General features: G+C 32.2%; 1 protein-coding gene across 1 annotated transcript in view; it reads left to right on the top strand.

The window, feature by feature from the left end:
- The first annotated feature begins 2,335 nt into the window (after positions 1-2,335).
- The window catches only part of LOC125075979 (SCY1-like protein 2), a 124,121-nt gene continuing 102,041 nt past the window's right edge, over positions 2,336-24,415 (top strand). The window contains exon 1 of the mRNA XM_047687887.1: positions 2,336-2,533. Within this exon, the coding sequence (XP_047543843.1) occupies positions 2,369-2,533 (165 nt within the window). The 5' untranslated portion in view covers positions 2,336-2,368. The remainder of the gene's footprint in view (positions 2,534-24,415) is intronic.

Here is a 24,415-nt window from a genome sequence, read left to right as displayed (position 1 = left end):
CTTTTTTGTCTATGGATGGTAGTGACCACTTACCATCACATGGCCCATATGCTCGTCCGCCAAGGTATGCCATAAAATATATATATATTCTTCAAAGAAAAACCCAATTACTTTTCGCTTGCCGGACTTGAAGTATAAACACAAGGCTTTCAGAACTGTAGAATTTTAAACTACCTTAACAACGAAGCAGTTAGATATAAAATACGAGAGGATTCAAGTGTGAGGAGGGGATAAATTCAAGTGTAAATTATTGTGTGACGATGTCAGTAATAAATTTGAGAGTGAAGCCAAATTCAAATTTCTTCCCTGTCATACGTAACATCTAGAAAACTGAAGGGAACCGTTAGCGGCGAGCACAATATTCTGTCAGTGTCACGTGTAATGGTGAGACATGGGGATTGATCGGTTGAATAAATTTAAGGTGTTTGTATTGGTCTGAATAAATTGTATAACATTCGATTATACATTGTCCAGCATTACATATATGTCCGTATTCCGATGCAGGTTAAAGCAAGTTTAATATAATAACAAGCATAATAGTCGACTATTTTATTTTATGAAATAATTACATTTAAAAAATATTTCATTTTTAGCTATGGGCTTTTTTGAAAATTAATCGAGTTAAGGCCCCGCTTTTTTACCGTCATACGTCACGTATTCAAATCGTAATGGAATGGCTAATCCATCTTTCAATGTATATGGCCAGAACCCGACGGATATGTCGTTGGAGCCGACGTGGATGGTGGTTAGAACACGTGACTGAGTGGATTTTAATCCGAGTGTCATTGAATTTAAGTACCAGCTTGTGAGTGTCCCAATTCTCTTTCCCTTTTGAGGAGAAGGCTTGGAACTTATTTCACTACGCTGTTCCCATGCGGGTTTGACGTTGTTTTCCTTCATCATCGAGCACGAGATGTATTATAAACACAAATTAAGTACATGGAAATTCAGTAGTATTTGCCTGATTTTGGACCCGCTATCATCGGTTTAGATGTATGCGTTCTAACCACTGGGCCATCGCGTCGCTACTTTTAATAAATATGTTTATATTTATCATAAATCTTGTATTAGACAGAGAATGAAAACATCGTAAGCTCACTTGATTGTGTCGTACGAATTCAAAGCCAACGCAACGAGGAGCGTGGTGGAATAAGGTCCAAAAAGGTTTCTTAGCAGAAATAAACACTTGTGCCCAGCTTTAGGACACTTTTACGATATTCATAACATGATTTAAACAAGAAGTTGAGAGCTATACATTCCAGGATCGGGGAATTTTTATATAAAGCAACTTTCGTAAATGGAAATTGTTTCTTCCCTTTTTTCGAAGCATTAAAAAAATATACGTTTTAGAATTCTGTAGCAAATCTTAATACAAATTGTTTTGATGTTTGGGTATAAATTAGAATGTTTTTAAAGTGACTTTGTTTGACTTCTGAATTGCTAAGAAATTTTAAACTAACAATCTATCTGATCATACATCACAATATTACTTCAACTTATATTGAGGGATTTCGTTACTTATGTCCTTAATTTACTATAAGCAACGTATACACGATCGAAGATCCGTCAACTATAGGCAAAGTACTCTTGGGAATTTGATCTATAATTCCAAAGAAAATTATATTAACTTGTGCGTACTTCACGTAGTGAGTGGTATGTCGGAACCCTTAAAATGCGGCTTGTATACCGGTATTGAAAATACTTTAACGGTGTATATTGTGTTAAGTCGTATGGGTTAAAGTGTATAGTAATCTCATGTAAAGCCTCTCATTTGCCTCTCTTGATCTACTTTACTGTGCATCCGTTATTTATAACTGGCCTGTTTTATTTTTTATATCCAATAGCTGTTACTAACAGTATAGAATAAACTGTTCCACTCCCGTTAAGGAATCTAGAAAATGTATTTTTCTAGATAATGAGGTATCGTAACGTAACGTAGGTAAAGTCTTTATTTTTCAATTAGAGGATAGAAAAAGTGCCTTATTCAGATTATAATGAGACAAGTATTGTTCGTTATTTTTTTTAACATGATAAAGGTACTAGTTCGATTATCCTGGAGGTTTTTGTTATAAAAGGACTGGTAACATAACCGTCTGGAATAATATAATGCAGAATATTATATTTTTTTATGACTTGGGGGACCAAGGGATAAAACGTCAAACGTCTTGCAAAAATTGCTTAAGTGCTTTATAATTTATAGATTTTTTGAAAATATTACTATACATACAAAGCATTTTTATGTATGGGTTACTACATGCGCGCTTTATGAAATATTTTCTCTTCTCTAATATTAATATGTCTGTTTCTAGATAACCGCGACGAGGATTCGGCAGATTCCGTCTCGTTGAGTAGTCGCATACTCCCCGAGATGGCTGCCATCATATCCAAACTCAAGAGCTCACCGAGCACTTTGCCGCTGCCTCTTGAAAACAACCCTATTCTTCAGTACTTCGATATCGGGAGGGAAACAAGCTGCGCTGGACCCAGTCTCGTGTGGCGTGTGCATGACGCTATTCGCAAAAGTGATTTAAAGGTAAGTTTCACCTGTGTTAACGAAAGTTATGTTTATGCTGTGATATATGTTTATATGTAATATGTGAATGTTTTATACAAAACAAATGAACAATTTTAAAAATCACAAATAATTGTTTTTGTTCTGTAAAATATTTAAAATCAAAATTACTAATTTATATCCAATGCATTAATCTTTCGTCTTAATTATTTATAAATAATGATATTAATAAAGCCGATAGCCGAGATGGCCCGGTGGTTAGAACGCGTGCATCTTGACCGATGATTTCGGGTTCAAACCCAGGCAGGCACCACTGAAATTTCATGTGCTTAATTTGTGTTTATAATTCATCTCGTGCTCGGCGGTGAAGGAAAACATCGTGAGGAAACCTGCATGTGTCTAATTTCAAAGAAATTCTGCCACATGTGTATTCCGCCAACCCGCATTGGAGCAGCGTGGTGGAATATGCTCCAAACCTTCTCCTCAAAGGGAGAGGAGGCCTTTATCCCAGCAGTGGGACATTTACGGGCTGCTAATGTTAATGCTAATGCTTAATTATTGTCCTTAAAACACGTTATGAGTCGCATGTTCCTAGCTAAAAATTGCGTAAATCTTTATTCAAAGATTTTTAGGAGAATCAAATATAGGTACATGTCACCGTATTATTATAAATACCGTTAGATTATAATCTATATTATATCTATATTTAAACTTATTTTTTGTCATAGTTTTAATTCACACGGGATTTTTCATAGGAATTTTATATCTTGTAATTTAATTATCCTAAAACATTGCAAGTTATTTTATTGTTTAATTTTTATTCTAACCGGGTATCTCAAGACATCATTCTATTAATAAACTTAAAATATACCGATAAAATTATAGAAACTCTATATTAATTGATATTTTTTAATCAATGAATTGTTTTTTAAATATCGAAACATAAACTATTTATTAATATCATTATTTATAAACTCGTCACTTGGGAGTCGGATTAAAACTAATATTTCCATAAAAATGAATTTTGAGAATTGAAATTTAAATGCAACAAATTTTAAATTCAAATATGGTTTCATTTTTTCATTTTGTTAAGTTTGGACAAAATAGGATTTAACACTAACTGACGCGCCGACGACCCTATAATTTTATATTAAGCGCGTACTCTCGCCACTCCTGAATAAGCGATCCTGTTTTAATCTCAGATATTACCATAAAATTACATTGTTTTCCTAACTTTAAAAATAACAATTCAAACATTTAGGAGGGCAACATCCCGCCATCATGGGCCATCTAATAATGTAAAAGTTACTGGTTCATTTTTGATGTAAACTTCCTTACTAACTCCTGATATATACTTTACAGGCGTAAAGTATATATTGAAATTGGCAAGAAATAGAACTATTGAAACATTTTTACAGAAAAATAATTTTAATTTTTAAAGTAATATTGAATAAAAAATTATTGTACGTTTATTATTTTAGAAGTCTCGATGTTACCTACGTTTAACAGTAATACAATCATAGAGTTTCATTTTTATTTCAGACCTACTAAAGCCACGATATTTTAATTATTTAATAAAAGTAGAAATATCCACTCTTTGCTAATTTCAATGCTTAATTAGTTACAATTACATGGTGTTCTAAGATCTTTATCTTAAACATATGCTCAAGATTTAGCCAAAGTAATCTACTTAGAGGATTGATCTTAGGCGATATTTTTGTGTTTGAACGATCACAAAATATTTTTTTTAAACTGCTTTGCTTTAATGTTGCCTCAACTCAAAAAAAAAAAACATCGCAAATTAGAATACGCCGTGATTTAGACGCGTGTGTGTATTGTATTGGATTGTCGATAAAACTCATAACTTGTGACCTGTTTAAGCTAAATATATTAAACCTTAGCTTAAACAGCTGGCTATCTTTGATTTGGCAAGTATATAATTTAAAATATTATCATACTAAATTTGTTATCGTGATAAGTAACAAAATTTTAACAATAATTATACTTTATGTAGCTCATTCCAGTTTCTGAAACGCTGCTCAAAGTAAATTTAACTAAGTTTAATCTAAATTGTTATTGGTCGATGGTAGTCGATGTTCGATCAATAAGCGTTCAGTATTTAAGAAGATTTAGTAGTTAGTAAATTTTTAGTCGTATGTCTCGGTTTGAAGCGTGAGAGAGACAGAGATAGACTGAGACAGTTATCGCAGGTCCAAAAGGAGGTATATAATCTTTAAGGTGATAGTTGGCACTGCATTGAGATTGTAATAAATGGTTATAATATTTCTCGCAGTGTCATATCTACTTACAGTAGTGGGCTATTACATACTTTCCAACTTGCCCGTCTGCTAAACTTTTTAAATTTATAATGTGATCATAATTTTTACATATCTATCAATAAATACTTAATATTATAAAGCTGGTGAGTTTGTTTGTTGAACACGCTTATTTTAGAATCTAAAAGTCATGTTTGATAAAATATATTTTGGCACAATAGTTTAAGAATATTATAGGACTTTAGTAAAAATATTCTCCTCTCTTAAATATACAAATTATCATGGCAACCGGTTTGAAGGTATAGATGGACTGCACAGCCATCTAGCGGCGAGCTACAACGATGTGGATAATATTAAAACCTTCTCCGTGAAATACACCTATATACGAACTATCCTGGTGATCGATCAAACCATGTCAAAGTTTATTAATCACAAACATATATACCCATATAGATGAGATAATATCCTTCGTACATAACTAACCTCAAGTATTAACTCGCCACTGGCCACTGACCACTCGGACGCTAAAATTATTATATTAAAGATATCATAAACTTTTAATAAACATTCTACATGTTAACAAAAGCAACTCTATCCGAGAGACAATTGCAGCATAAATGCTGAATCTATTGTGACAATAAAGCTTTTATTTTTAATCCTGACCGTGCGAATCAAAGAACGTTATATTAAAAAATGTTGACACCAAAATTGACGGCCGTTGCTATAATTTATTTAAAAAAAAAACATTGAATAAACTTATTCTTACTGTCATAATAACATGTCAATGAGCAACAGTATTCGCGACAGACACAAGAGATTACCTTATCTCTTCTCTCTCTATTATCCCTATTCTAAGTACACCTTTATCTACATATTCACGCAAAATACAATGTACCACGGCTATTGTTTCGGACAGCATGTTTACCACAGGGTATGCCTCTAGCGAATCGGTACTCCTGTCCATCATTACAATGCAACGATATTTGACAGTATTTCAAGGGCGAATTTCATTCACAAGCTATGTATACATTTTTAAATACTGTATGATGTTTAATATTCGACTTTTGACAACTTTTTTGTTTTATTTAGTAGAACCACCTGATGGTAAGTGGTCGACCAACCATGTATATTGACATTGTAAAATATTTTAACCTTTCCAACCTTGAGAGGTAGGATGTTATGTCCCTTGTGCCTGTAATTACCTTACCCTTGAAACCGGAGCAAAGCAATACTAGGTACTGATATTTGAAAAAAATATCTAATGAGTTAGTGGGTGGTACCTACCCCGACGGGCTTGTACCCTACCGCCAAGTAATAAAAAAATATGAAAGGCTAATAAAAAAAAAATGATATAAAGACTTACTAAAACTAGCTTGTACGTTAATTTCCAAAAGTATATCACGCAATTCATGGGCTGTATAATTTCATGCTATATCATTAAACATTTTGCGATTGTTATTATTTATTAATTACAATGTGGCCACAAAACATCTTCATTAAAAGTGTTTTGTGGCCTGGTTATCTCTTCATACTCTTGAATTGTCAATCTAATGAAAGTATACATATGCCCCACTTTATATGCTGGATTGAAATTTGCATAATAAAGTTTAGATGCGTCATGCCACATACGTCATCCGCGTAGTATCGTTTTTCCAATAGTGTTTTTGCTCGATGCATGTACAATAACATCAGTACAGAATAAATTTTATGCTTTCTTTGATACGTTGTTCTAATATAACGCCCTATATTTTTGTCGAATTTGTCTAACAAATGTTTTAGAACGTTGCTCTTGGGGCGTTAGGTTCGATTGACATAAGACCAAGTATTACACGAGCATTACTTACTTTATTAAAAAACTTATACATTTCCCATCTGTCCAACAAATAAATCTCTTATATTAGTAATCATCAGTTATGCTTTAAAACTTAGAAACCTTCTGCTACTTGAGGAAGATCCCATAAAAATTGATCATTAAGAAAATTTTTATACATATGTGTGTATCATTTAAGCCTATGGTAAAAATATTTTTAATTTCAGACGCTTTTAATACATAGAATTGAATCTGTTAGATGAGTACCTATATCAAAGTAAATTCGTCGGGCATTTGCCTAAGGAACTTTAAAAGTGGAAATAAGATTTTACACCGATATGCACTTATGGGCACATTTCAAATGAAAAGTAGCTATCTTTTGTTTTGCACGATTCTACCTTTTCTTGGACCTTGTTTCAAATGCATTGTAAACGGATTCCGATTGTATTTTTTATCAGCTAGGTATTTCATGAAATTGACATAAATAAAGAGTGATCGCCAATTGGTCGCAAAATTCAACGAATGGAAAGACGATAGACACAATGTTTATGTTTGAGCTGACGATGTTTATGGTATATTTATACGCGACATATTTGGCAAAATCAACATATAAAACATACGATTTCATACACAAGCAGACATGCGAAATAGGATTTATTTAAGAGCTGGCTAACAAAATGTAGTCAGGAGAGCTATTCTCTGGGAACTCACTTCGTATCTCATTTACACCTTAAAATGATACGCTATATTAACGCCTGTATTATTTTTATAAATAATAAATATTGGACAACATCACATTCATTACTCTGATCCCAATGTAAGTTAGTTAAAGCTCTTGTGTTATGGAATATCAGAAGTAACGATGGTACCACAAACACCCAGACTCGAGACAACATAGAAAACTTATGAACTTTTTCTGCATCGACTCGGCCGGGAATCGAACCCGGGATCTCGGAGTTAAAACACATGAAAACCGGTGTACACACTACTTGCTTGTCGCTTGTATTCTTTAAATGTTTTCTTTATGAAAGTAACTCTATCTATCTCTATTTCACGGCTGAACCGGATTTGATGAAATTTCTTATGAAGCAAGCTTGAACCTCAAGAAAAGGCATTTTTTTTTTTTACCGAACATTAACTAAAACCTTAATATAAATAGCTCTTAAGTAAATAGTCCATAATCTAGCTCTAATCTCTGGGTTATATTTGCTGATGTCACGAATTCTATATTAAACTGGATTCTTCCGACTCAGACGTCGACGGAATAAAAGATGAACGGCGAATGAAAATTTTAGTTCGTATTAAGACGCGTTCGGAGAATCGTAATGCTTCTATTTCCTTCATTTCTATTATAGTTTAGCCAATTATTTAATAATTAATAGTATGAGAAATATATTTTATCTATAAAATTATATAACTAGTTTATAGATGTTATTTTTTAATAATATCTTGTTTAACATTATATGATTATGTTACTAAGCCATTGAACCGACCGTAATCAAATTTGTCATTCAGGTAGCCTGGGAACCGGATAATAATATTATAATACGTAATTTATATGCATATTATAACCTTAGGCATATAAATTACGAGATTTAGAAGAAAAAAAGAACACTAACGGAGTCACTTGCATCAGCTTGTATTAAAATAAACTAGCTTCTAGCACGGTTTTAGCCGCGTTATCATCACTGATTACCGTAGATTGTAATCGTTGTCATAGTGATGTTAGATAGTTTCGTCTGTCGTCAAATTTGAAAAGTTATTAGGATTTTCTATAAAAAAAATATCTCAGTAACAACCCGAAGTTTGGAAGTTGAAACTGTGTACACTCCCGTGCCTCAGAGAGCACGAAGAGCACGTAAAATCTTGCGCCTGAACTCTTCTCGGTCGTATAGAGGACAGAATGTATTTTTGCGCACACACTTGTACACTATAACAGTTACCCATCTGTCTTACACAGTAGCCGCTTTACACTAGTAGAATAAGGGTCTGCATAAAACAGACAAGCCGAGTAAATATCTCGTAACATTGGTGTTTATTTATTCTGAACAATACACGAATTTTTTAACGAACTGGTTGATTGTTTTAGGGAAGCATAGAGGATGTCAAGAAACATCCAATATTGTTTATTAAATATAAGATGACATTTCTTAGTAAATTGGCTTTCTAATACGATTAATATAAATAAGACTCATAATAAACTCTTCGGCTTAAAAAAAAGCATTAAAATGTCAATGAAATATTAAATTTGTTCTTCATTTTCAAAAAAAAATATAACTTACAAAAAAAATTATATTGTTGATTTACATGTAAATTTTTTATTAAAGAGTTCCTCAGTAAGTACTTACTACCTTTAATATATTTTTGGTTTATTTTAATCATCAAAATAAAAACTTCATGAAAGCGTAAAACTGACTTACTTTACACATTTCCCATTGTCAGGCTTTGTTATCGATCCACTTACGAGTAGACTTGATAACTCCAGTTACTTCCAAACGTGCAATTTTATACCCTTTTATTAACCTTACATTTTAATCTTATGTATGTATTACGTGGAGGGACGTAGGAGGTAATTTAATTTTTTTATAAATATAAAGAAAAACTTTGCAGACACAAAGTTACGAAATAAAATCAATTAATTATATTAAGTATGAAAACGGAATGGAAGACGAACATTTTCTTAAGAATTTACAAGAATAAAATAAAATGTTACTTGAAAACATTTCTAGAATGGACCTTTGAATAAAGAATAATAAGGATCACCTTAGGCTCAAAGTAAAAATTATGATAAAAATTTTCAATAATACCTAAAATGAGTTCGTTTATTTGTTTAATTTTTGTTCCGCTTTCGCGTTGTAACTATTCAACCGATTTTCATGTTTGCGTACACTTTGTTAGACGTAGATAAAAGAACATAGGGTACGTAAAATCTGTCCCTCCCTTCACAAGCGGATGACACCGCCTGCGTATAATTTATACACGAAAATACCTAAATAAATACGGTTACGGATAATCTACGGATTAATTGGAAATGTCATTTGTTTTCAAGATTATTTAAAAAAATTAATATAATTATATATTTTTTTATCATGGTATATATCTATGGTTTATCGATAATTATTATAAAAAAAAAATATATTTACTGTGGTTAGTTTCAAATAGGGATATAATTTTGGTTAGAGAACCCAAAGCTGCTTGTCAATAGTTACCACAATTCTAATAGTCAGAAAAATACTGTAAAAATGAAAATGCCGTTAGATCATGATCTATGTCGCAATATTGTTAACAATGGAAAAAATTTAAGTATATGTATTTGTTAAATTTTATAATTGAACTTAAAAGACACTTTTAAAGTATATTATAATCTACCGAAAAATTATGCGTTACATATTTTACGGTTCACAATCTTTCGATAATTTATAATCTCTAACAATACATTGGTAACGTAAATATAAATATACCTATTATCGAATTTAATTACTAACAATAGCATTAATAATATATCATGTATTTATGAAATAATGTTTACGTAAAAACAATAAATTATCGCTCAAAATAAATTGTTATTAGAAATAAAATATTGTCCTATTTTTTTTAAATATTTCATAACACTTGTATTACGCGTTAAGCATTTACTAGCAGAAGAACAGCGCTTTATTGACACGTAGGTAGGTTAGATAAGGTATTCATTGTTATTCATATACATTAAAAGCGCAAGTATAGAACTATCTCTTTCCCTTTCTCTCAACAGCACTTAAATATAACAATATTTCGGAAACCTCTCTCGTTAAGGCCAATTGTTTAAAATTAAACCACGGAAAATCTTCCTAGTTAAGCAAATTCAACAGACGCTTTTGTGTGACACTGACTATAAGTAATAAGAGGTTTGGTGAAATTAAAAACGTAATTATTACATAAAAATAACTGTTTCGTTCAATGCGTTTTTTTGAAACGAAACGAAAAGTGTTTTCTGAATGGTATTGCCAACAACTTCAAAAGTTTATGTAAAATTGTAGCGCAATCGGTTGGCTTGGATTGGTTCGAAATTCAATTATAAAATTTGACGTTCACGTTGAGCTAACAATTGAAATCAAAGATTGCCTTTTCAAAAATATAAAAAATAACAAATGTTACAAAAGGATATACAAAAGGCGGTCTTATCGCTTATGATCTCTTCCAGATGACTTTTGGGAACAGGATTTGAAGTTGAAGTTGCGTTGCGGAACGGTTGAAGTTGCGTGAACATTAATTTCATTAAACTTACACTTCTTGTAGTGCTATTCAACGAGGAAATGCTGGTGGCTTTCTTGCCAGCATTCCACGCAGTCATGATTTATACAGTAACTAATGGTTTAATTTTGATTTGTATACAGACCTAAATGTATATTATTTTGTACATAAATGCTCCATTAGTTATAACTTATATAAATATATATTCATAATACAATAATCATTAAAAGTATTATTATATAATAAATCATATATTTTTAAATATTACATCGTCTGAAGTAATTGATGTTTCGTTGAGGCCGCTAATATTTACCCACAAATACCGCGAAGAGTAAGATAATTTCCTACTCAGAGGTTTCTTTTCTTATTATCGATGTCTGTATATATGTTTAATATATATATTATAGAGCCGAAATAGCACAGTGGTTAGAACGCGTGCATTTTTACCGATTTTTGCGGGTTCAAATATTTGTGTTTATAATTCAACTGGAAAAAAACATCGTGAGAAAACCTGCATGTGTCTAATTTCAACTAAATTCTGCCACGTGTGTATTCATCAACCATCATTGGAGCGGCGTGGTAGAATATGCATCAAACCTTGTTACTGTGCGCATATGTCACAGCCAACTGGTTAAATTAGCCCTTTAATTAACAGCCTAGACACTTTACTAAAGACGTCGTTCAACCAGCTTCCCGAATGACACCCGCCAATACATCTTCCATTCATAGAATCGGGACTCTAAAGTAAATAATGTTATCTTATATTGATAGTTTAGGTTGGAACATAATTATTTAATTAAATGCTAAATATTTATTTATTTATTAAAAAAGTTACACCATCAACTATATCGCGCATATATTGAAACATTTTTTTTTTAAAAAGGTTTTGACATCATGACTTCACTTGATACTTAAGTATTAACGCCACCTAAGCAAAAAAAATGGGCTTAGAATTCCACCGCACGATTTTGGGGAAACTTGCTTACAATAATATGTTATTTGTGGTTTCTTTTGATCATTTTGCTAGAGGGTTCAGATACATATATTTGATCACGCCTCGGTCTTAACCCCAAAGTATGTTTCAATTGTCTGAGTGTCATTGAGGAAGCTGATTGTACAGCGCCGTTTAGTAAAGTGGCTAAGCGTTTCATTGGATGGCTAATTAAGCCAGTCACTGATTAATCACGAAATCTCAACTATAGCACTGACAAACTTGAAATTTGGCAGATAGGTTCCTTATAGGGTGTAGACATTTGCTAAATAATCCGCGGTTTTTACAAAACTCCACCCGTAAGGGGGTAAAAGGGAGAGGGAGGAGGGAGTTGGAAGATGTTTTTGATGTAAGGGACTTGGAAATTTGAAATGTGTGCTCAATAGATTTAGTGGTAGGTGTACTATTATAAATAATAAAACGCCAATGTTATTGAAGTTAACGCAATTATGGCAGAAGGATTTTGAATGATATTTAAGTATAAGAATTATTGAAAATAACTACTTACTATTATTAGGAGGGCTGTTTTATTATAAAAATAAAAAGATTTAGCGTGGACCATGCGGACCGGAGTCGTACATAATAATATTATTAATAAAGATTTGTTTGTTTGTAAAAGATAAAATCCGAATCTGTTGAATCGATTTTATCCAGCAAATACCATTTTATTTTATTTCAGTTACAATAAGACTCTTACAAACTGAAATAACTGCGAATAAATCCGCTTTTTTTCATCGCAAAAAGCGAATCGTTTCAGTCTTATCCAATAACATCAAAAGTGGTCCATTTTATCCCCTATTCCCCACACCAATTAAAAATTCCAAAGGATAATTGCACTACTTTTAAACTGTTTTTCGTACTAGTGTAATCTATACAAGAAATTTACAATAATAACTTATAATTCTACACTAATATTATAAATATGAAAGTAACTTTGTGTGTCTGTGCGTCGGCTTGTCTGTCTGTCTGTCTGTTTCTCTTTCACGGCTAAATCACGCGACCGAATTTGCTGTTTTTTTTTTTATATGAAGCAAATTTAACTCCAAGGAAGAACATACGCTACTTTTTACACCTTAAACCTAACGACCAACATTTTAAACGCAAGCGAAGCCGTGTGCAACCTATATAGTTATCTATATTTGCATTATATGTGCTAGAAGTATAACTCTACGGTAACATAGAGTTACAACTTTACCTCCAAGAGCATTATTTGTTTCAAATGCGTTGTCCTATTAAGATTAAAATATCTCTCTTACTAAATTGTTACGAAGTGGCGACACCAGGTGTTCAGATTGAAACTGTTTGTATTGCTTGAAGCTTGTTGTATAGTTAGCAACAATAAATACGATATAGTCGCGGAGATACAGCGAATTATCTCGAATCTTTTTTTTTTTTAAATATATGGAACAGCTGGCAAATGGCCTTGATTAAAATTGGTCACCAATTTCCAATGCGCCGCCAACCTTGGGAACTAGTGCGTGGAATAGAACAATACTAAGTATTGATGTTTGGAGTTAGAATAATCTAAATGTGATAGGGTGGTACCAATAACTAATTTAATAGGAAACCCAGTAATGGAGATGCTTTTTTAAATTCTTATAGAAAAGAGTACGTATTTTTTATTCGTTTATTACAGATTTTTTATTTATTAAATCAGTTTGACTCAAACAGGAACAAAATATAGAACACAAATATTAATGTATACACATATATAAAATATAATATGTATATATAGTGTAGCGTCAGTCAATCGCGAAAATAATACAACTGTGAAATGTTCAGTGAATCGTACTGAAATCGTCCGTTAAGAAAATTTATCATTTAAATATTACTTTAAACTTTTATCAGTATTAACTCGAACGATATTTGCAATTTTCTAAATAATATTATTAACTAAAAAACTATTTAAATTACAAAGTACAATTTAGACTATTTATTTTAAAACTATTCTCATTTAATAGTTTTCGCTTCTTGGTTGAAATTCGACATTAATATTATCGTCGATTATCGACAAAAAAAAAATTTTTAGCGAGAAATTACTTTTTTGTTTTTTTTTATAAGTAAATAGATATGTTGATTTTCTATTATAAGTCTTCAAATCCAAAGCCATATCAATAAAAAAATTAGTCTCTATATCAACAAGTTCAAGCAGTAAACCTGAGTTTGAACCTTGTCACTACTCTCCTACTCCTACGCCTCGAAAAGCAAGTCGAGTTATCGGTCTTGCGCGGAAACTTTAACTATTAAAGTGCGCACAGGCAAACTGAACAGGAGGTAATATAATGCCTTGTGCACTATCTAGCTGCTTAGTTACCTGAACAACATCATCATCACAATACTACGTATGCAAACAAAACAGTTTACAAACAAATTCATTTCATGCAGTTGTGTAAAGCAATTTCCAGTTGTAATACGATTTATTGCGTCTATTAATTTTCAATATAATTATAGGCTTCTATTACAGATTGCAATTTAGTAATCGATATGCACTCACCATAATAGTAACACTTAATGTCTATATACGTATATACAAGCGGAAATACCACTGACTGACTCGTCACGAGATCTCGGAATCCATAAGGTTGACTTGAAATTTATCTTAGTTATTCTCGTCGTCTCTCTCGCGTCGAATAGATTTTTGGTAATTTCAAATTCAAGTGGAAGGTGGTAGAGATAAATTAGTACTAATTTCAACTGTACATAGATTAGACAAATATTTATGTATATGACAATATAATAAAAAACCGTTGTTTATTATGAATTTGAATTAAATCCTGTGAACTGTGTACCAAACCGCCTTTGAGACATCGGGTGGAACTTTGTCCTCTAAACTCGTTGGGAATGAAGGCCTTTGTCCAGCGTTGGGATACTACAGGATGTTACTTACTTTGTAGTTATGTTTCAAAACACTTCTGCGAAAATCTTTATATGATTAAATGGTCCAGTGTGTACCTCGAGTTAATGGATGGATGTAGACCGAAGATTAAGTTTGTAGTTTTATTAGTAGTTGTCGTAGTTTTACTTTATCAAAGGTTTAACTGAGTCGATACAGTTTGTTCGTTTTTTTTTTGTACGCGCTAATTTCTGGAACCGTCAGATGAATAAAAAATATATTATAAAAATAATTCTTGTATTTGCTGGTTCTTCTCGGTAGAATCTACTTTCAAAAACAGTGCTAGCTTTACATTAATTCAACACTGTGATATGACGATTCAAAAGTGCTTTTATCAGCCTACTGAATAAAATATGCCGAGATGGCCCAGTGGTTAGAACGCGTGCATTTTAACCGATGATTTTGGGTTCATACCCTGGCAAGCACCACTGAATTTTCATGTGCTTGATTTGTGTTTATAATTCATCTCGTGCTCGGTGGTGAAGGAAAACATCGTGAGGAAACCTGCATGTGTCTAATTTCAACGAAATTCTGCCACATGTGTATTCCACCTACCAGCATTGGAGCAGCGTGGTGGAATTTGCTCCAAACCTTCTTCTCAAAGGGAGAGGTGCCCAGCGGTGGGAAATTTACAGGCTGCTAAAGTATATATGTAATGTGAATAAAATTTATTTTGATTTTGATTTCATTTTGATGTAAGGAATGTTATAGGCTACTCGAGAGTATGTCTCAGCCCACGTGTAACGCGGATATAAGCACGCGTAGTAGGTACTATCTTCATTCGCTAGCCCTTAACCCATTTATTAGTTGTTCGTTGAACCTTCATTAAATAAGGATTTGGCAGACTTGGCCTGTTGCGGCCGGTCACTTGCCTGACGTCAAACCCCCCATAGACGCGCTTATCAAAAAAGCCACGGAATAAAATAGGCCAGCTTTATAATGCTACTATTCCTATACAGTTATTAGAAAATTGTATTCTATATTTAAATCGTTAATTAATGATAAATATTTTAATGATATAAATATATCTATGAATATACCGATGATAAAGTAATGATATATTAATATTAAGGTATGTTAGGATATTCTTATTTTAGATTTATTTAGTGGTTACCACGAAAGCTAGTAATTATGAAAAAATACCCGGATTGAATAACTACGAACTAACGACACGCTATGAAACTAAAAAGTGAATCAATTACAGTAAACGTCAACAAATCGGACGTACAAAAGACTAGTAGGACTGACTACTCATGTAACAAACACGCAAGAATTATACAAAGTTAACTAAGACGGTTATACCGTGACGGTAGCATGCGAAAGCGATCCCGCGGCGCCGCCGAAGAGTCAAAGAGGTTACCGCTGGTACATTTAGCAGGTATTCCGAAATAGTATTCGTTCTGGGCACCGACGGCCCCACATACCCCCTCATCCCCCATTTTACGTAGGAGAAACGCGTAATACGTTATTCCAGACAAAAAAAAAAGGTATAACCGTGAGCACGTCCTATCATTTGTTAAATGTTGTTTGTGTAATTGTATTTGATAGAATGTTTGTTTCATTACGAATCTACTGGTTGGTGAATATGTCACGTTTTGACACCAATCTCGTTAGTAAATGGAGCTTGAGGTAATTTATATTTACCTATTTGTAAGTATATATCGTTTTTTTATTCGTTTATTTTAGAGGCAAACGCACAAATAGGCCACGGCAAAGGTCACCGATCTATATACACCGTAAGAAATATAGGCGTTGCCTAAATACGTCACCAACCCCGGGATCTAAGACGTTATTCCCGCTAAGTCTGAAATTAGATCGGTTCGTTCACCTTTCAAACCAAATACAAAGAAATACAATTATTTTAAGCCGATAACATAAATAATTGTGAAACTCCGATGAGTTCTTCTGCGTACGCAAAGGTTCCTTTGCAAAATAAGCAAGTTTTTTTTTTCCTTTGTATGTTTGTCGTTCAATATAAACTGTCTTTGTCAACCCTTATTCTATACGGGACGAGTTATATGCTTTTATTATACAATCATCTTCACTCAATTTCCTTAAAATCCTATTCAATCTAGAGAGCTTTACTATTCGAGTAAATATTTTAGTAATGAAAAACAAAACTATTTTATATTTTATTATATTTTAGTAACTAGGATTAATTTGACAGTAAATAATTCGAATCAAGTTGATCTTAGAATAATTATTATAAATTAATATTATATTTATTTGTCTAGAAGTCGCAAATTGATATATGTATGTAATTAAAATTTATATTCTTTATGTGTGCTATCGCAAATCTTGAAGCTTATTTAAACTGTATGTTATTATAGAACGTATTTCTTTTAATTAAAGTTTAATCCGTTAATGCATATTAACACTCTAAAATAATTGTATTGTAAGTTAATATAACTTTAGCTTGTTTGGTTCGACCCGGTAAATAAGCGAGGACTGATCGATAGAAAACTTTTTACGCTACGAAGGAGTTTTCTACTTCGCTCAAAATCGAGTTTACATTTAAGCAGTCATCTACGTCGTATTACGTTCCATTTTACAGAAAGTATTTTGAACCTTAATATATCTATCATGACATATATTACGATAGTCATTATCACAAGACTTAGGCGAAGCCTTAACAAATAAAAATTGAAATTATATGTGCCATTCATCATGTCATCCATAATTATGTTTATAGAATATCAAAGCTTAGAACGCGTCGAAAAAAAATAATGGCAACACTTGGTCACTAAGTAAAAACACCCACTAGTATATTAATATGACGTTTGGCGAGTGTCAAGCGTCACTGTCACACGCACACTAAGATAATAAAGAACGAATTAGTTCATTCGTTTTAGTTCTTTTGTAAAGTGGTGGTGGTGGTTCTAGATATATAAATAATCAATATATTACCCCAAGTTATAAGAAGAAATGATATTTTATGTAGTTATAAATAAATTTCAGAAAGGACTATTTAACTTGGCACAAATTTAGATCTCACTTCTTTTGTCGTTGAAGACAACAACCAAGGTATATATCATAATATTTAACTTGGCTCTCATTTTTACATTTATGTTTTTGATGGGATCATAATTACTTCAATCGAGTCGGAGAACATACTTCCCCTACACTATATATACGTTTTTATCATATTGATAATGTATATATTTTTGTACCTAAATGATTATTTAATAAATATATTTTATATGTTATTCCAAATGACAACTACGCCGGTTTTCATGGGTACGCCACTCCGAGGTCCCGGGTTCGATTCCCGGCCGAGTCGATGTAGACAAATTTCATTAGTTTTCTATGTTGTCTTGGGTCTGGCTGTATGTGGTACCGTCGTTACTTCTGATTTTCCGTAACACAAGCGCTTTAGCTACTTACATTTTGATCAGAGTAATGTATGGGATGTTGTCCAATATTTATTTATTCTTCTTAGTAACATGCTCTTCTGATGAACAAGATTGAAACCATTTTAAATAGCAACATTTCCCCACTGCTGTGCGTACGGCTTACTCACCCACACATATTACTTATACGATACGCGATGTTACGGCAATAGTACCAAGGCTACTTTTACTTTATATATACCTTAAAAACAAAATGCAGAAATAGTTTCTAAAGTATAATATGAGACTAATTTAAGAAATTCATTCTAGCGGTACTTTAAGTGATAGTTACATTTTTGACAAAATGCTTGCTTATAAATTCTAAAATATTGTCATAATCAGTTTAATGTGTTTCTCATTTCATATAAATTTCGATGCGTTGCTCGCTCGTGACATCTCATCGGTTTTGAATTTTAGCATGGAATGTTATAAGTTTCGGAAAATATTGAGTAAAAGTACTTGAATGGATATAGAATATATATTTTTATATAGTTGTAAGTTGATAGAAAATGATTAATTTTAATGAAGATTTTTTTAATTAAATAAAATACATGTTTTCCTTGTATTTTTTTTAATGTATTTTGCGAGCAAATCGTCAATACCAATCCTAATTATTATTTTTAAAAGGATTTTAATACTCGTTATATTCACGTATAACCTTATATTCCTATGTGCACTATGGTGATTAGCTTGTAATACATACAATATATTGAATTAAATATTAAGTATTACCAGCCGTATTAAATAGCCGAAGCTATGTCGTATTGTACCACACGTATGGATTTATGGACTAAGCTTTATAAGGAATTTACGTCATCTCAGCAGATTTACAGATTTATAACGACCTTTCTTCGCCTTGTCATGCAAATGCTTTCTGTCAGTCGTGCGAGATAAAATAAATTTCAAATAATTTAATAAAAAGTGTTCTTATTTTAAATAACGGTATAATAAAGATTCGCTTTTATAGGTACATATAAAAGAATATATTTAATAACATAAGAATTGATAACATTAAGTGCTTAAATATATATACTAATATGAATTAAAAATAGTTACTGTATAAATCTTGACCGCGTGGTATGGTGGCAAGAATGCTAGCATCATTTCCCCGTTGAATCGCAATTCCGATCATCTGGGCTAATAACGAACCAAAGTAATATATTTAAAATAATAATTATAATAAAATAGAAACGAGCTTAAGTAAAATAAACAAAGACAATAAATGCAGTTTTTCATTTATTAATAATGTATTGTGGATACGTTTCCATTGGATTTACCGTATATCTGCACAAAATTTTTATTTGGAACACTTTTACTGAACGCATCCGTAAACGTCAAATGTGGCCGCTGGTTGATCTTCATGTCATTGAATTTAATATCGAAATATCTCGATTACTTATAAGGTTTCTGGGGATATATGTTGTCGACTAACAGATCATTATATTTTAACTATCTATTTTTGAGGATATTTTTCGATCGGGTCTATCGACCTGTACGAAATTATTAATATATCTAGATACCTACATTTCAGCTCCTTATTAATACACTTATATTTTTTACTATTAATAATTAAAATACAGTATTAGTAATGATAGTTTTTTCAGTATAAATTTAACCTAAAAGTTTATATCAATAAGAATATTATTCGTGCTAAGGCAGGCGGTGTAAACTTAACAGTTATATAGCAATAAATCAGAAGCGGTACTATTTACATAATTCAGTCCTACCATACGACGTGGAGGAGAGATTACATCAAACTAATTAAAGTTATACCTTCTGAAGTATTGAACAATGTACTTCAGACCTACGGATTATTTCAAACAATCTATTTAAATTTTAAGCCCATATTACCTATTTCGACGTTGAAAGATTTAATCTCGCTCTTCTGGCACCTGTATTTATCTAAATTCAATATTACATCATCATCCTCCTGCCCTTATCCCAATTATAATTAGGGTCAGCGCAATATGTCTTCTTCTTCCATACTTCTCTGTCGGACGTCATCTCACAAGTAAAATTCTTTCTAACCATAACGTCTTTCACACAATCGATCCATCGTTTCTTTGGTCGTCCCCTACCTCTATATCCATCCACATCCATATCCATGCTCAAGATCTTCCCAACAACATGGTCCTCATTCCTCTGCATAACATGCCCATATCATGACAACCGGTTTCCACATAACTTCTCGGCTACCGGTGCCACTTTCAAACTTCCTCTTATACACTCATTCCTTACTCTATCCATTCGCGTTACACCCATTACATCAATATTGATATATCTTTCATCTAGTTAACAACGTGAAATTTTACTATTCGTAGCTTACTTTAATCCGATTAAAAACGCTAACTGTAATCTTAACCGAGTATTCCAGATTCAAGCCCGGCCAACTCTATTATGTGACGTGGTTATTTGTGGCAATAATATGAGCAAAATTTACTATACAAATTTTATAACAATTTAAAATAAAAGTGAGTAATTTCTATTAGTTCCACGATTAATTTCAATTGTTAAATTGCAAGGCATTGACCGTTTTATTTAGCTACAATTTAGCAGTATTTAGGAACTATTGTATTCCGATTTGACGGCTGAGTGAACTAGCTTAATACATGTCACTAATACATAACACCTCACAGGCCGCAACATTTAGTGCATCGATCAAGTTATTCACAACGACAACAATATACAAATGAAATACATGCATAGCCATTATGGATATATACGAGAATTGTAAGCGATATGATACATCGAATGTATGTCATTAGGATTCAATCTAAACGATTCATACGATTGATATCCCTCTTGATTAAGTCATTATAGTTAATTGTTATATTTGGCTTATTATTTTGTATACTAGTTTTATATTCTGTAAATTTGATATATATATATATTTAGAATATTCCATTTTATGCTAAAATACATATCAAAAACTTAATGATTTATAAAAATAAAATTTACTTTTCATGTAATATTATTTAACATTATAAATAGTATCAGAATGCTTCGAGTTATGGCTTGTTGATTTTAATAAAGATATTGAATTTTATAACATTCGCGTTTGATCAAAGATTGAAATATGACCATAAAAATTATCATAAATTTAAGGAACACATATTATATGATTTATTTATTACTTACATTAAAGTCTGTCAAAAATTGCAATAAATATGCTACACATATAACAAACCAAATTTACTTTCTAGCCAAAAATACTTATACATAAAATGCAATTGAAAGGACCACTCGGTTTTCATGTGGTTTCTTATTTTGTATTTGTTATTCAGACCGGGGCCGACTGTGAAGAATAACAGCGTGAGAAAAATGCCTATGCTGAATGAAAATCGGCTACTAGGCACCAGTATTGCACCTATATAGTACTAAATTTTTTTATAAAAGGTAGCCCCTTTCTCCGGAATTTAATTTACTTTAGTTAACTCTAGTTTTAATCAAAGTCACATAATATAATTGTGTCTCTACCACTATGTTACAATAAAGATTATAATTATGTTTGTGTATATTTACAAATTCTCCCATTAGGGGTAAAATGTGTTCAGTATCGTTTGCGAAAGGAGACCTCCTTTGAATTGAAGCCGAAATCGGTCAACACAATATAATGACCACTATTGCTGTGTGATGGAATAAGCTCCACGCTTCTGAAGAGGATAGGAAGTCTTTAGGGCTGGTACTCATTGATTAAAAAAGGAAATTTACTTATATCTGAATGTTTGAGTACCCAAAAATATGTAAAGGAAACTTTATATGACATTCATAAATAATAAGAAAGCAGGTGTGAAGTTATATGTTGTTTGTGACCTGATTTTAAAAGGCGAGCGCGTAAGAGTTCCAGAGCAATTAAAGGCGCCTGATATATAATACCTTAGTGTCTCGATTGTAAGCAATGACAATATGAGAAGCGTCAAGACAATTATCGGCGTCGAATGTCTCCGTCGTTAGCGATGTATTGTATAGACAACTTTCTTCTCGTCTATCTTTATGTTATATATAAATAACAGAGCTCTGTTGATACATGACTAACGTTTTACAAACATTAATTTTTGTCATGAAGTTTTTTCTAATGTATTATTTCTCCACAGTGGTGAAGTAAATGCCGTTGTTATAGCGCATTATTAATAACAATAATATAATAATAATTATTTTAATGTGCCTGCATTACAGTGTCAGGTAGCATTACAGACTGAACTTTTGTATAACAAATTTACGTCGAAGAGTTTGCATTAAAATCATGAAGAGTTTAGACCTTACACAATACAATCAACAGGTGCTATATAATAACTAACGAGCGAAGCGTTGGCAAGCGATTCGCCCGAACTGTGATATTACACTTTACTGCACGTATTTTTCCTGCACAATAATCACATATGGTCTGATTCGGTATTTATATTCACAAGATTATAGATATTTTTCAAAGAAATATCGACGATCACTGTATAGATACGAGGGGGAAAATTAAACTTATAACACCTAGTTTCCGACTTCGCAAAGTTAATAAATACATCCTTACCGGGGCACAGTGTTCGTTTCTTTATTAAGATTTAACTTTTCCTATTAAAATAATTAAACATATGTCAAAAAAACATCGTTTAATAAGACATATCACTCAATACAACATTACATCAACTTAAACGTGAACTTAGTTTTTGTTTATTTCTAACTCTCTGTTATTACAATGGCGAAAAAGAAAAACTACTGAGTTTCGTACCGGTTCTACTCAGTAGAATCTTCTTTCTGAATCGGTAGGTTTACATTTAATTCCGAAGGCTTACATTAAGTCTGCCTGTAATATGACGATTCAAAAGTGACCTTATGAACTTATTTGAATAAAGAATATTATATATTTTGATTTTGATTAAATCCTACTCGGGATCTGCACAGAGTAGGATAGCAATGTATTGCCACTGGGACCTGAAACTGTCATAAAACTACATAATAATAAACATAATTGCGACAATAACTCAATGTGCCTTTTATATTTGTAAATAATATTCTATCACAACTAGTTTACTAATAAAAAAAAACGACGAGCACGCCTTTTTATAGTTCACCCGGCAGATATAAAACTTCGTAATGTTTAAGTCAACATGTATTTCTCGTTATAGTTGTTTACGCTTATGTATTATGTTACATATCAGTGAATGTATCACCCTTAACATATTAAATAACACACTCATAGTAGAAGGAGGACATGCATAGGAGAGCGTCATGTCGTCTAGCGTCACGGCATTCAAGTCGTGCTTACCCTAATGTACCGACAGATCTCATCGAAAGTAATAATCATAAACTTTTACTTGGTGGTGGTAGTGCAAGCCCGTCTGGGTAGGTACCACCCACTCATCAGATATTCTACCGCCAAATAACAGTACTCTGTATAGTTGTGTTCTCGTTAGAAGGGTGAGTGAGCCAGTGTAATCACAGGCACAAGGGACATAACATCTTAGTTCCCAAGGTTGGTGGTGCATAGGTGATGTAAGGAATGGTTAATATTTCTTACAGCGCCTTTGTCTATGGGCGATGGTGACCACTTACCATCAGGTGGCCCATATGCTCGTCCGCCAACCATTGCCATAAAAAAAACTAACTATTAAATAGCCACAGCATAAAATTTTGTCCGTAAGATGATTTGTGATCCCTTTCTATAAGTATAATATAACCAACAAATGTTGATCATTTAAATCGAGATATTACATGGAAAACAATTTAAAAAAAAATCATCTTCATCATGATCTCAGCCGGAAGACATCAGCTGGACAAAGGCTCCAAAAAAGCCGGTCTTTGCACTACTCGCATCCTCACTCACCAGATCGTTAGTCCACCTTGTATGAGGCCTGACCACGCTGCGTTTTTCGCTTAAATAACTTAATTTAATATCTTTGAATAAAAAAAAATAAAAGAATACCAGATTATACAAACGAATACTACACAAATCCAAATAAATTCCGCTATGAAATAATACAAGAGTACTAGTGAGTAAAATATTGACAAATTATTGATAAAATAATTTATTCGGAGAGAACAACTTCAATACTCCCTGGAACTTTTCGACCTCGAAACTCGTGAAGGATCACTTATTATATTTCGCTTGCGGGAAATCACAGTCAGTGCAGAGGTGGCTAGTTAAATTAACTAGGAAATTATTATTCATATTCGATAATTAATTATTATTTGCATACGAATATTAATATTCTAGTTTAATTTTATTGTTATTGCATATGCAAATTATACAGGAGTATTATATTACTTAACCATTGGATAAATAACACAGTGAGTTATTAAAATACATATATATGAACAACATA

Source organism: Vanessa atalanta, chromosome Z, assembly GCF_905147765.1.
Source record: "Vanessa atalanta chromosome Z, ilVanAtal1.2, whole genome shotgun sequence".
In the NCBI taxonomy this organism is placed as follows: Eukaryota; Metazoa; Arthropoda; class Insecta; order Lepidoptera; family Nymphalidae; genus Vanessa; species Vanessa atalanta.
This window is presented reverse-complemented; position numbering and strand designations above follow the sequence as displayed.